General features: G+C 37.3%; 1 protein-coding gene across 2 annotated transcripts in view; it reads left to right on the top strand.

Moving 5' to 3' along the window:
- Positions 1–13,216, top strand: part of FARSB (phenylalanyl-tRNA synthetase subunit beta) — an 83,531-nt gene that overhangs the window by 11,644 nt on the left and 58,671 nt on the right. Inside the window, exons 3-8 of one of the 2 annotated variants that reach the window (XM_002812914.6) lie at positions 1,736–1,890; positions 3,797–3,866; positions 4,894–5,009; positions 10,057–10,207; positions 11,290–11,398; positions 12,872–12,942. In XM_002812914.6, coding sequence (XP_002812960.2) covers positions 1,736–1,890; positions 3,797–3,866; positions 4,894–5,009; positions 10,057–10,207; positions 11,290–11,398; positions 12,872–12,942 — 672 coding nt within the window. The remainder of the gene's footprint in view (positions 1–1,735; positions 1,891–3,796; positions 3,867–4,893; positions 5,010–10,056; positions 10,208–11,289; positions 11,399–12,871; positions 12,943–13,216) is intronic. The other variant, XM_063713067.1, reaches the window with a different exon arrangement.

Raw genomic sequence — 13,216 nt, 5'->3', positions numbered from 1 at the left:
CATAGGTATGTATGTATAGGAAGAAACATGGTATATGTAATGTTTAGTCCTACCCAAGGTTTCAGGCATCCACTGGGGAGCTTAAAACATATCCCCTGTGGATAAGGGGGTGCTGCTGAAAAATGAATGCAGATGCCTTCATTTCTCCGGTTATATTATCTTCTCTGTATATAGGTCCCTCCTGAGATCTGCCATCTCCTGGGAGGTGACTCGGCTTTCTTCACTATTGAAACAGTAATTTTATTAACCCCTTTGATTGAACATTATTTAAACTCGAATTCTTCCTCTTCTCTTTTTGCCTCTCCCCATTCCCCTTCTTTTCTTTTCCCCCTTTTTACTCCTTCCTCCTCCTCTTCATTCTCTTGTTTTTCATTTTTCATTTTCCCTAATTTTAAAAATTTGCCTCCTAAGTTTGAGATGCCCAAGGTAGATGTTTTTTGGAGGCCAGCACCACCTTGTACAGCCCCAGCATTGCATAGACTCCTGTGGTTTCTTGGGTGGGATGTTGGCACATAATACTCAGTGGCCAGAAGTGAATTCCTCTGCATATTGTGCAAATGTGGATATAATTCTTAATTTGGGCAAAAATTTGAACTACTTATATTGTGGCAGTGGGAGGGCATCATGTAAAACAAAAATAATTACATATTTCGATAGAAATCCATCAGTTATTTTAGCAGGTTGTTGTTGGTGGAAATAGTAGGAATTCTGGTTAAGTGGACTTTCCACATAATTAAAGGGTAACATTAACAGTTGGAAAACAACTTTTAATCATTTCAAGTGAAAATTTCTTAAATATATTTACAGTTCCCTGCTGTAGTAAACATAAGGAATAGAGTGTAACTTCTCTGCAGTGGTTATGTTTAAGAAAATCTGTTACTCTGCTGTAGTGTGGTGCTTGAGATATTCTAAACTCTTTGCCACTGCACTAAACGTGATTCTAGTGGTGTTTCTTCTGTCATCTCCCTCTTGGTTGCCTTCATTCTGCTGCACTATCCCTTTGCTATCACTAGTTTGCTTCCCATTGCACCTATTATCCCTTCTAATTTTTACCGGTGTCTAATGGTCTCTGACTGTTTTTTTTTTTACACTACCCCTCTCATTCTCATGCGGCCTTGGGTGCCCACAGGATTTAGGTTTTAGAGTCATCCTATAATAAGTTGTGTTTCTTTTATTTAGTGAATCATCTTTCTTTTACCCCTTTGACACTTTTGTTGTTGTTACTTTATGTTCTTGGTGATGTTTTAATTTTCTTTTAGCTTGAGATGGGAAAACTTTTTCTGTAAAGGGCCAGATAGTAAATATTTTAGGCTTTTTAGGCTCTGTAGTCTCTGTTACAACTCAGCTATTGCAATGTGTAAGTAGCAGTAGATAATATGTAAATGAATGTGTCTGTCTGTGTTCCAATAAATCTGTATTTACAAAAACAAGTATCAGGTATGATTTGGCCAGGGGGGTATTGCTTGCTGACCCTTGTTTAGATGGATTTGTGCATTTCTGGGGTGATTGAGGTTGCCGGATATCTGAACTCAGTTAAAGCTGAAGTATTTTTCTGTCTGCTATGATTATAACACTTAATATTTTCATGTTGTTTTTGTTGTGGATATAATAATCCCATGTTCTTGTTGTAGAAAATATGTATAATGTAGTTACTGCCTTATAGGGCTGACAACTTTTACTTTTTAAAGAGAGTTTAAATTATTTAATTTTATCATTACTTTTTGGCTTGTTTTAGACATCTGAGAAGGAAATAATAAGTAAAGAACAAGGTAATGTAAAGGCAGCAGGAGCCTCTGATGTTGTTCTTTACAAAATTGATGTCCCTGCCAATAGATATGATCTCCTGTGTCTGGAAGGATTGGTTCGAGGACTTCAGGTCTTCAAAGAAAGGTAAGGAAATATGTTCCTTAAAGACTTTGCTAAGTTGGGTTTTCTTTTCTTTCCTTGTCATTATCAGCAGCCATGTTTAAATTTCTAGGAAAAAGCTTGTAGAGGAATACAGCTTTAACTCTCAATAGAGGGTTGATTTAAGGAATTAGATTCATGTAGATTGTAGCCATTTGAAAATTTCCATGAAAATTTGAGTCATAGCCATTCATCTTTGAGAGCATATTTTAAAATTGGTGGTTAATGCTTTTATGGCGTCTTAAAAAATTATTTAGCAGGTGCGTGTGATGTCCCTCCGTGATCTAATTGGAATAAGTAGTTCACTGGATGTGTTAAAAGTTGAGAGGAAATGGAGAGCTAGCAATACCCTTATGAGTTCTAAGGAAGCTCAGGAGTGAAGCCTCCTAACTGGAAAACCAAAGATCTTATGACGGCTCTGTGATCTTGAGCAAGTTAGTTGGCCTCTCTAGTTTCAATTTCCTAATCTATAATGAAGAAGATTTATAAGACCCCATCCAGCTTTTCATTTAATAAAGATAGAGAGGCTGGACATGGTGGCTCATGCCCGTAATCCCAGCACTTCGGGAGGCCAAGGCTGGTGGATCACTTGAGGTCAGGAGTTCAAGACCAGCCTGGCCAACATGGTGAAACCCCGTCTCTACGGAAAATACGAAAATTAGCCAGGCATAGTGGCGTGCATCTGTAATCCCAGCTACTCAGGAGGCTGAGGCACAGAATCGTTTGAACCCGGGAGGTGGAGGTTGCAGTGAGTCGAGATTAGCACCACTGCACTCCAGCCTGGGCAGCAGAGGGAGACTCTGTTTCAAAAAAAAAAAAAAGAAAGATAGAGGGTAACGAATATATAGAGTGAAAAAAATAAACAGCTATTAAAAATTAATTGTTTTTGTTTTTGATTACTTCTACGTTATCTGGTCAGCTGCAAAAGAATAAGAGTTCTAACTGATGGGCTAGATTCTGAAATTGTGAGGGTTTAGGTGAGTGATGGGTATTGGTGAAATGACGATAATTAGGGATTAGGTTAAGGATGGTTAAAATTTTAGAGTTGACCCAGTTGGTTTCCTGCAGGACAATCAGATGCTTTTATTTTAGGATCAAGGATAACTCCTAAGAGTTCGTTTCCCAAACCTGCTCAATGAGAATCTGTATTTTTACCAGTCACCTTGTGATTTTTATGATCAGACAGAATTAGGAAAGCAACTTAAAATGTTTTCTACTTAAAGTGAGTCCATGGACCAGCAGCATCTGAATCACCTGAGAACTTACTAGAAATGCAGTCTTAGTCGCCACCCAACACCTATTAATCAGAATCTGTGGTTTAACAAACTCCCCAGTTGATTGTAAGCACATTGAAATTTGAGAAGCACTGCCTTAAAACAGTAGTTCCCAACTTCTCCCTATGATAAGAGTTCCCTAGAGATGCCTTCAAAATGCACCATTTACCAAATCTTTGTCTTGACTTATTTTATTCGGTAGGGCCAGATGGAACCAGGGAATCTGTATTTTCCATAAGCTCTGTTTTTTCCTAGAAGCTCAGAATCTCATGGTTAGAATAACTATCATATCTTAAAGGTTATCTAATCCAGTCCCTCAGCTGATGTTGAAATGCTCCTTAAACAATTGCTCAGTTAACGGTTTGTAGCCTCTGTTGAGATGCTGGTGATAGGAAATACATTACTATGAAGCATCTTATGTCATTTTTGGACAACTTTAAATGTTAAAAGTTTGTTAGTTTTTTTTTTTTTTCTGTGTTCAGCCAAAATTTGACTTGATATAACTCAACACATTGCTCTAATTCATTTTGTATACTTCCTATATACAGCATAGAATGTAACTATTTTATATAATGTATTGATTAATTATGAGTAAATTCATTTAAATATTATTTTAGGATAAAGGCTCCAGTGTATAAACGGGTAATGCCTGATGGAAAAATCCAGAAATTGATTATCACAGAAGAGGTAATAAGGATAAATTCTTATTTTTCTTTTAAAAATTTTCTTTTGTACATGTCTGTATAAAGTGGGGAGGAAAAAGAAACAAAGCTTACTCTTTTTTTTTGAGACAGGGTCTGGCTCTTTTGCCCACGCGGGAGTGCAGTGGTGCAGTCTTGGCTCACTGCAACCTCTGCTTCCCAGGCTCAAGTGATCCTCCCACCTCAGCCTCCTGAGTATTTGGGAGTACAGGCACACGCCACCACACCCGGCTAATTTTTTGTATTTTTTAGAAATGGGGTTTCACTATGTTACCCAGGCTGGTCTCAAATTCCTGAGCTCAAAGTATCCTTTCCCTGCAGCCTCTTGAGTATTTGGGAGTACAGGCACACACCACCACCCCCGGCTAATTTTTTGTATTTTTTAGAAATGGGGTTTCACCATGTTGCCCAGGCTGGTCTCAAATTCCTGAGCTCAAAGGATCCTTCGCCTACAGCCTCCTAAACTGCTGGGATTACAGCTGTGAGCCTCTGTGCCTGGTCCAAAGCTTACCCTTCTAAAAAATGTGATTTTCTTTGATCATTTGCTAAAATGAGTACATACTTAGCCCCTAGCCCTTAAAAAAAACATTTTTTTTTAACCTAGGAATGAAAAAGAACAAAGCCTTTGCTTTCCATAAATAATTTTGGATAATAATATCCAATGCATGTTTAAAACATATTTGAGATATAATTGTTTAAAATTGTGGAACATGAATGAAATTTTAAAAGATTTTAAACTTTTCGGGGGGTTGTTTGGTAAATATATGAATTATGAGCAAACTTTTTCTCAATTATTTAATAGATGTTCAGAAATCTTACTGAAATATAAGTTCTGTGAAGGTAGTGACTGTCTCTTGTTTACCACTTTATTACTTGTTGACTGAATAAATTAATATATACTTGTTTGAATGAAAAGGTATGCCAGTGGCAAGAGTGCAGCTGCCTTCCTATTACAAGATATTACAAAGAAAAGCCTTACTGTTTGCTATCTCTAATGATATTATGAATTTCAGACAGCTAAGATACGTCCTTTTGCGGTAGCAGCAGTTCTCCGTAATATAAAGTTTACTAAAGATCGATATGACAGCTTCATTGAACTTCAGGAAAAATTACATCAGAATATTTGCAGGTTTGTGGTTGCATTTTCTTTCTTCCTTGGCTTCCCCTTTCCCTCTGTCTTCCTATCTCCTTTCCATCCTGATCCCTCTCCCTCTTCTCTCTTGCCACGTCTGCCCTCTTTCTGTCTCTCTCTCCTTCCTTTCTTCCTCCGCAGATTTTTTACAAAGCATTTCTACATTAATAGTATGTGACAGAATATGAGACTTTCACTTTGCTTTACCAGATACCTTTTACTGCTTGTAAATGCCATATGCATGGAGAAACAGGAGGTATATTTTGAATACTGTATAGAGAAGAATTATCTAGTCCTAGAGACTTGCCTGCTTTTTGTTGTTGTTGTTTTGGTTCAGATCAGTCGTGGATTATACTACTAAGTATACACCATGGTAATGAAGTATGATATATCATTTTTAAAATGGAAATAACATTTTGGCTTATTCTCACTTTTTGAGTGAGAGTAATTATAAATTGACAGAAGTTGAGTTTAAATGACTAAATTTTACTTATTCAGTCTTTACATTACTATGCATAATTTCCTGCACAGCTCCCTTTAGGGCAATAATCTTCACACGTGTATGATTTCTGAACTCTTAAAGGTCAGTGAAGGTAACAATGGGAATCCTTGAACAAAGTTAAGTATTTCAAAATCCTAATGGAAACTGTATACTTACTGATGATGAGAAACCTCAGACTTTAGCTAACATATTAAGCTTATTTGTGTTGGTTCTGAAGTGGATCAGCATAAGTTACTGCATGTTGATCCAAAGGTATGATTGATAGTTATATATGTCTCAAATAAAAATAGAAAAAGAATTTTTATTTATTTATCTTTTTGTGTGAGATCTGCTGCAGCTATTTGCTAATAATTGTAGTTTAGTGAACTGTAGAGCCTAGGAGGGGTTTACATGTATGGGATGGGCTAGGGACAGGATGGAGGGAGAACCGTAGACATTTTCTGCTATGGTGAAAAACATCTTTGTGCATGTGGTACTAGCAACATTTTTTTTCAGATTCCAAATAACGATTATTCCCAGTCCTTGTATATAAAAGAGTTTCTATGTCAGCTTGCCAATGTGTCATTATTAAGCAAAACAATAACAATTTAAATATAATTTCAAAATTAAGAACAAAATACAAGATTTCCGACAAGTATAGGTATAACTTAAGTGGTTGACCCACACTATCTGCTCTGGCTCTATTATCTGTTTATTTTAAGAAGCTATTTTAATCTAAACAGACATTTTCTTACTTAATTTAACTTTAAGCTCTGTTTTATTTGGTATTTCTGGAAATCATGAGCTTTTTCTAAGGGGAAGAATTGAACACATCCTACTACTTTGGTGTGCCAGAGTTCTTTTCTGTCAGTAAATCCTAATTAACCTCTTTAATGAGCTTTGGAAGTTTATGTATTTCAAGGAATATATCAATATTGTCTAAGTTATTAAATTTATTGACAAAGTTGTTCATAATGTTTCTTTATTATCCTTTTAATATCTGTGGTATCTGTAGTGATGTCACCTCTTTCATTCCTCTGTCTTCTCCCTTTTTTTTCCTTTGATCAGTGTGGCTAGAGGTTTATCAGTTTTATTGATCTTTTTGCTTGTTTGTTTGTTTTGAGACAGGGTTTTTCTCTGTTGTCCAGGCTGGAGTCCAGTGGCATGATCATCTCATTGTAACTTCAGAACTTCTGTGCTCAAGTGATCCTCCTGCCTCAGCCTCCTAAGTAGCTGGGACTACAAGCATGAGCCACCACACCTGGCTAATTTTTTAATTTTTTTGTAGAGACAGGGGTCTTGCTTAGTTGTCCAGGCTGGCCTTATAGGCTTTAAGTGATCCTCCTGTTTCAGCCTCCTAAAGTGCTGGGGTTACAGGCATGAACCACTCATTTTATTGATCTTTCAAAGAATGAACTTTTGGTTTCATTGATTCTTCTCTTATTTTTTCCTCTATTTTTATTGATTAAGCCTCTTTTTTAGGCTAATTAGTCCCTACTGCTGAGGCAAGACCCTTTGCCTACTATATCCATTGCTACATGGGCAGTGAAGTTTTAGTCTGTGTGAGCATGGAGCACTGTTTCCTCTAATTCCCTTGAGTAATTCTTTCCTGGCCTTGGGTAGTTTTCTCAGCTGCATGTTCTGATCAATACTGAGCTCACCAGTATTCCAGCGGGACCCTCTGCATATCTTCAGAGTTCTCTCTCTGTGTAGCTCTCTGGTTTTCTCTGGGACTCTGCCCATTTTGGCCTCCCCAAACTCTCAGTTATGTCTCTTGCTCTCAGGGAGTCTCCTGGGCTCCACTGGGCCCCCTTTCCTGCCCTATAGTCAGGGCTCACCTCACTTGTTTCCTGTGTCTCAGGGATTGCTGCCCTTCATTGCCTGCTGTTAGGTGCCATAAAAACTATTGCTCCATATATTTTGCTCTTTGGTTGTTTCAGGCAAGAGTAAATCTAGTGTGTTATTCTGTCTTGGCTTGAAGTGCCTAGTGAGTCTTTTACTTCAGTTATTTAACTTTTCATCTCTGCAATCCACTGCCTTTAAAAAAAAATAGTTCCTTCTTTTCTGCAGGTATTTCCTCGTCTATTTATTATGTGTATGTTCTTCCATAATTCTTTAACATTTTTTAGTAGCAGCTTTAAAATCTATGTGGCAGTATCAGAATCTGGGGCATCTTAGCGTTGGTTTCTATGGACTGGTTTTGTCTGGAGTAAGAGTCATGTCTTCCATATTTCTTCTCATGTCCATTGCCTTTTGATGCATATAGAATATCATGTTAGGGAAGAGTCTTGACTTTGCTATGTTTCTCTGAAGAGTGGTTTTTGTTCTTTCAGGCAAAGACCTGAATACTTAGCTAGATTCAGACTCAGCAGTGGTTCAGTTTTCTGCTCAGTTCTTTCAGCTTTCAGTTGCTGCTCTTTTATAGCAAGACTTTGAAATTTTTACCATTATGTTAGATAAAATCTTGATTTCTGAATATTTTTAGTTTCTTCATATCTTACTGTATTTGGAATGTTAATCTTTTTACTCTATATATGTTGTAAACCTTTCTTTGTGTTTTTTGACTTTTAGTTTCTTTTGGACATGTAAGGTTTTTAATTTGGATATAGTTATCAGTCTTCCTGTATGACTTCTAGATTTTATGACCTACTTAAGAAGTGGTGTCCTGGAAGTTGACTCTACAGTTTTAAGCATATTCTTTTTTTTTGTTTTTGAGGCGGAGTCTTGCACTCTCGCCCAAGCTGGAGTGCACCAAGCTCTGCCTCCTGGGTTCATGCCATTCTCATGCCTCAGCCTCCCGAGTAGCTGGGACTACAGGCGCCCGCCAACCACATCCGGCTAATTTTTTGTATTTTTAGTAGAGACGGGGTTTCACCATGTTAGCCAGGATGGTCTTGATCTGCTGACCTTGTGATCCGCCTGCCTCGGCCTCCCAAAGTGCTGGGATTACAGGCGTGAGCCACCGCGCCCGGCCTAAGCATATTCTTCTATATTTTCTTATCTTTTTTGTTTTTTTTGAGCCAGAGTCTCACCCTGTTGCCCAGGCTGGACTACAGTGGTGCAGTCACAGCTCACTATAGCCTTGACCTTCCTGGCTCAAGTGATCCTCCTACCTCAGCCTCCCAAGTAGCTGAGACCACAAGTGTGTGGCACCACAGCCAGCTAATTTTTACATTTTTTGTGGAGATGGGGTGTCACCATGTTGCCCAGGCTGGTCTTGAACTCTTGGGCTCAAGCAGTCTTCCTGCCTTGGCCTCCTAAAGTGTTGAGATTTCAGGCGTGAGCCACCTCACCTGGCCTCTATATTTTCTTTGAATAATTTTTATGGTGTCTTTTGTATGTGTGTGCCTGTATGTTTGTCTTTTGCTTTTCAAAATGCTTAGGTCTTTGATTCATCTGGAGTTATGTTTTTTTGTTGCTGATTTGAAGTTGAAATTTTGGCGATGTTTTGAGGTACTGTTTTAGGATTAAGGGACCAATATTAATATCTAAGAAGACAGACTTTCTTACCTGTGCATTTGTCAATTATTAATTTACCTACATTTATCGAACCGTGTATATTTTATCCTATGATAGTTCTGGGTTTATTATCTTCTGTAAGCATATGACTAATTGAGTAAAGTAACACTCCCTTATTGCCTGTTAGCAATTCCTTTTAACCCTATTTATTAAAGTTGTAGTTCACCAGTCCTGCAGTCCCAGAAGTTGACCAAAATTTAATATTAAGCATTTTAAACTAATTTAGTGCACATACATTTTAAACTAAAGAATGTTAAGAACACAAATTTTGACCAAGTTCCTCTTTTCAAATTGACTGTTAGAAAGCCAAACTTGTGTCCTTTCCTGGTAAGACTTAGGCCTTTAGATTCTAATTCAGAATTAACGTTTCCTGGCTCGGTTTTACATCCCTACTTCTATTTCTTTCTCTCCTATTTTGTAGCTTGCTGTAATTTCCTAAAATTACCTTAAATCCTTTGTGGATAAACAGTAGAACAAGTGAAATGAATACCTTTTGAACTTTCCTTATACATTAAAGTAAACTTGAACTGTAATTCAGAGCTGTTAAAATTAAAATTAAAATTAAATTTTTTCCATGACTAAAGTAATGCAGCTATGTGATAAAATTTAGGAAAACATAGAAAAGCCAAAAAGCCCACAATTCGGTAGTTCATTCTAATTTATTAAAACATGTTTACTTGAGTATATCAAGAAGAAATAGGTTAAAAGAGGTAAAGGAAATGCTAACTTTGAAGATATCCTAGAAACAATATTTGGGAAAACATAATGGCAAGGAATTTTCTTCAGCTCCTGAAATCATGTATTTCAGGTAGTTTTGTGATTTCTCAGTACTCTTAATGGTTGTGAGAATTTGTTCATTATATGCCACTAATGATGCTATGTAGTAGCAATATGCTGTTTCAGGGAAGTATCTGAAATAATTTTAAAAAATATGTAGTCTATATTTATGTTATCTTTAGAATTTTGGCTTTAGAATATTCAAATCTGTCTCATTCTCCTCCTTTCCTTTCCTCCCTCATTCTCCCTCAACCTCTCAACAATTAGGAAAAGAGCACTGGTTGCCATTGGTACCCATGATTTGGACACTTTGTCAGGCCCATTTACTTATACTGCAAAGCGTCCTTCAGATATCAAATTCAAGCCTCTAAATAAGACCAAGGAGTATACAGCCTGTGAACTGATGAACATATACAAGGTAAATACTCTTTTTGATTATGCAGCAGCTTTGCAAAAATCATGAAATTCCATCAAACTCAAGCCTTGCAACTAGGGAAGTGTAATCAATACTTTTAAAAAATAGCAGTGTCTGGGCTCCAACCTAGAGACAATGATTCATCTGATCTAGAGTGGGACTTGAACATAGTTTTATTTTATTTATTATTAAATTTTTAACCTCTGATATGATTTCAGTGTACTGCTAGGATTGAGAACCACTGAAGTAGACCATACCACATTGTAATCTTCAATTGAAACTCATGCAAGTATAAAGAACAGTAAAACTTAGCTAGTGTTTTTTGTGGGAAATACTGTTACAAGCTGTCTATCTCCCATTATTTAAAAGTCCAGCAGTGAAAATGAATTCAGTAGTCACTTTGGATTGTATTTAACAAGTAGGAAAAAATAGGTGTCATTTAGAAAAAGCAGGGTCATCCTTGCCCTGATTTGCAAGTGACTTCTTCGTATTTATCTAAATAGTTTTGTCATGGTTTATGTTTCCTTTGAAATGATTCAGGCATACCAGTGCAAATCTGTTTTCACTCTTGAGAAATGACTCAATTGTGTTCATTGAATATTGGAATATTAATTTATATTAGAAAATCTTATAAATTTAGAGCTTTCTTTAATTTGGGTCTGTTTTAATGTTTTTCTGACTTTTCCCCTCCTTTTTTTTTTTTTTTTTTTGCGACAGAGTTTCACTCTTGTTGCCCAGGCTGGAGTGCAATGGTGCAATCTCAGCTCACCGCAACCTCCGCCTCCCGGGTTCAAGTGATCCTCCTGCCTCAGCCTCCTGAGTAGCTGGGATTACAGGCATGTGCCACCACGCCTGGCTAATTTTGTATTTTTAGTAGAGATGGGGTTTCTCCATGTTGGTCAGGCTGGTCTCGAACTCCCAACCTCAGGTGATCCACCGGCCTTGGCCTACCAAAGTGCTGGGATTACAGGCATGAGCCACCACACCTGGCGTTCTCTTCTTTTTTAATATTAGGTCAGTGTGTGAACCATAGTGATGGAAATTTAAAAAAAAAACTAATTTTATTTGACTTAATTTGTTTTCAGACTGACAATCACCTGAAACATTATTTACATATCATTGAAAACAAACCCCTGTATCCAGTTATCTATGATAGCAATGGTGTCGTCCTTTCAATGCCTCCCATCATCAATGGTGAGTTATTTTATAAGCATCACAGATCTTTGCTGTTTCCTTTTAATCTTCAGCATTTCTGTAGAATTCTCAATAGACTTGGCTGAATCAAATTCAAATAACTCATAATCTGAGTATCTCAGGTCTTTTGTAGATTCTAATCATTCTTTTCATTCATTTATTCAACAACATTTTATTGGTGATTCTTATGTAACTTATGTTCATACATTTATAAATATTTCCTGATGCTAGGTTTTGGGTTCTTTTATATTTCTTCAAAGGTTGTTGATAAATAACCTTTGATAGTTTGGTTAAACTCAAAGTCAAACTCTGTCATGTCTGTGGTTTTTTTTCTTTTGTTTTTTTTTTTTGTTTTTGAGACAGGCTCTTGCTCTGTCACCCAGGCTGGAGTACAGTGGTGCAGCCATGGCTCACTGCAACCTTAAACTCCGGGCTCAAGCGATTCTCCCACCTTGGCCTCCCAAAGCCCTGGGATTATAGATGTGAGCTGCCGTGCCTGGCCTTGCCTAGTTATATAGTTAAACAAAAACTTTTAATTTAAATTTTGCCCTCTTAATTCCTTTCTGAAGGCTATTTTTATGAGGCAGTTTGAATGTATTTACAAAACTTAATGATGTCTGAGACATAGATGTTTGTCTTTCCGGAGGTAAGAAGGAGGCTTAGCTGATTTGCTATGAGAAGGAGAAGCTTCTTCTCAAGATCTTGGACCCTAGTAGTTACAGTGGTTAAGAACATGGGCCCCAGAGTTAACCAGATCTAGACCCAAATCCTAGCCTTGCTGCTCGTGATCATGGTCAAATAGTTTAATCTCTCTGAACTTAGTTTCTTGCCAGCAATTACATCATGGGATTGTGGTAAAGATTAAAGGAGACAACCTATGTTAAGTGCTTGGCATAGCACCTGACACATTGTATGCATTCAGTAAAGGCCTGTTAATTATTTTATTTTTATTCTTCAACTTGCAGTAGGAGCTTTAAATATAAGTTGTTTATCCCTTTGCTCTTAAGATGTTAGGTTTTTTTTTTTTTTTTTTTTTGAGACAGAGATTTGCTTTTGTTGCCCAGGCTGTAGTGCAATGGCACACTCTCGTGCCATTGCACCATGTCGTGCCATTGCACCATCTCGGCTCACCGCAACCTCCACCTCCCGGGTTCAAGCGATTCTCCTGCCTCAGCCTCCCAAGTAGCTGAGATTACAGGCATGCGCCACCACGCCTGGCTAATTTTGTATTTTTAGTAGAGAAGGGGTTTCTCCATGTTGGTTAGGCTGGTCTTGAACTCCTGACCTCAGGTGATCCGCCCACTTCAGCCTCCCAAAGTGCTGGGATTACAGGTGTGAGCCACCACCCCTGGCCAAAGTGTTAGTTTTTAATGTTTTACATTTAAAACGTATTTTCTGTTTTGTTGAGCTTAATAGTGCACTTCTATTTCTGAAACTAGTTATTTTGATGTTATTGTTTTGTGTTCATTGCAGGGGATCATTCCAGAATAACAGTAAATACTAGAAATATTTTTATTGAATGCACAGGAACTGACTTTACTAAGGTAAGTAAAACTTTTACTCAATTTTTGTATGATCAGATGGGATAGATTTTATTTCCGGACCAAGACTAAATGGCTAAAATTTCAAATATGTGCATTTTGTAGGTGGGAACATATTTTAGAAATTTAGACAATTAAAAAGATAGAGATATTTTACACTTTGGTTATGGTGCTTTCATTAATTCGACAAATATTTAGTGAGCACCGAATGTCTTTCCAGTGCCAAGAATTTAATAATGAGTTACATGTTTCTTCACTTCAAAGAACTCCTAGGGGG

This window comes from Pongo abelii, chromosome 11, assembly GCF_028885655.2.
Source record: "Pongo abelii isolate AG06213 chromosome 11, NHGRI_mPonAbe1-v2.0_pri, whole genome shotgun sequence".
NCBI classification, from domain to species: domain Eukaryota; kingdom Metazoa; phylum Chordata; class Mammalia; order Primates; family Hominidae; genus Pongo; species Pongo abelii.
This window is presented reverse-complemented; position numbering and strand designations above follow the sequence as displayed.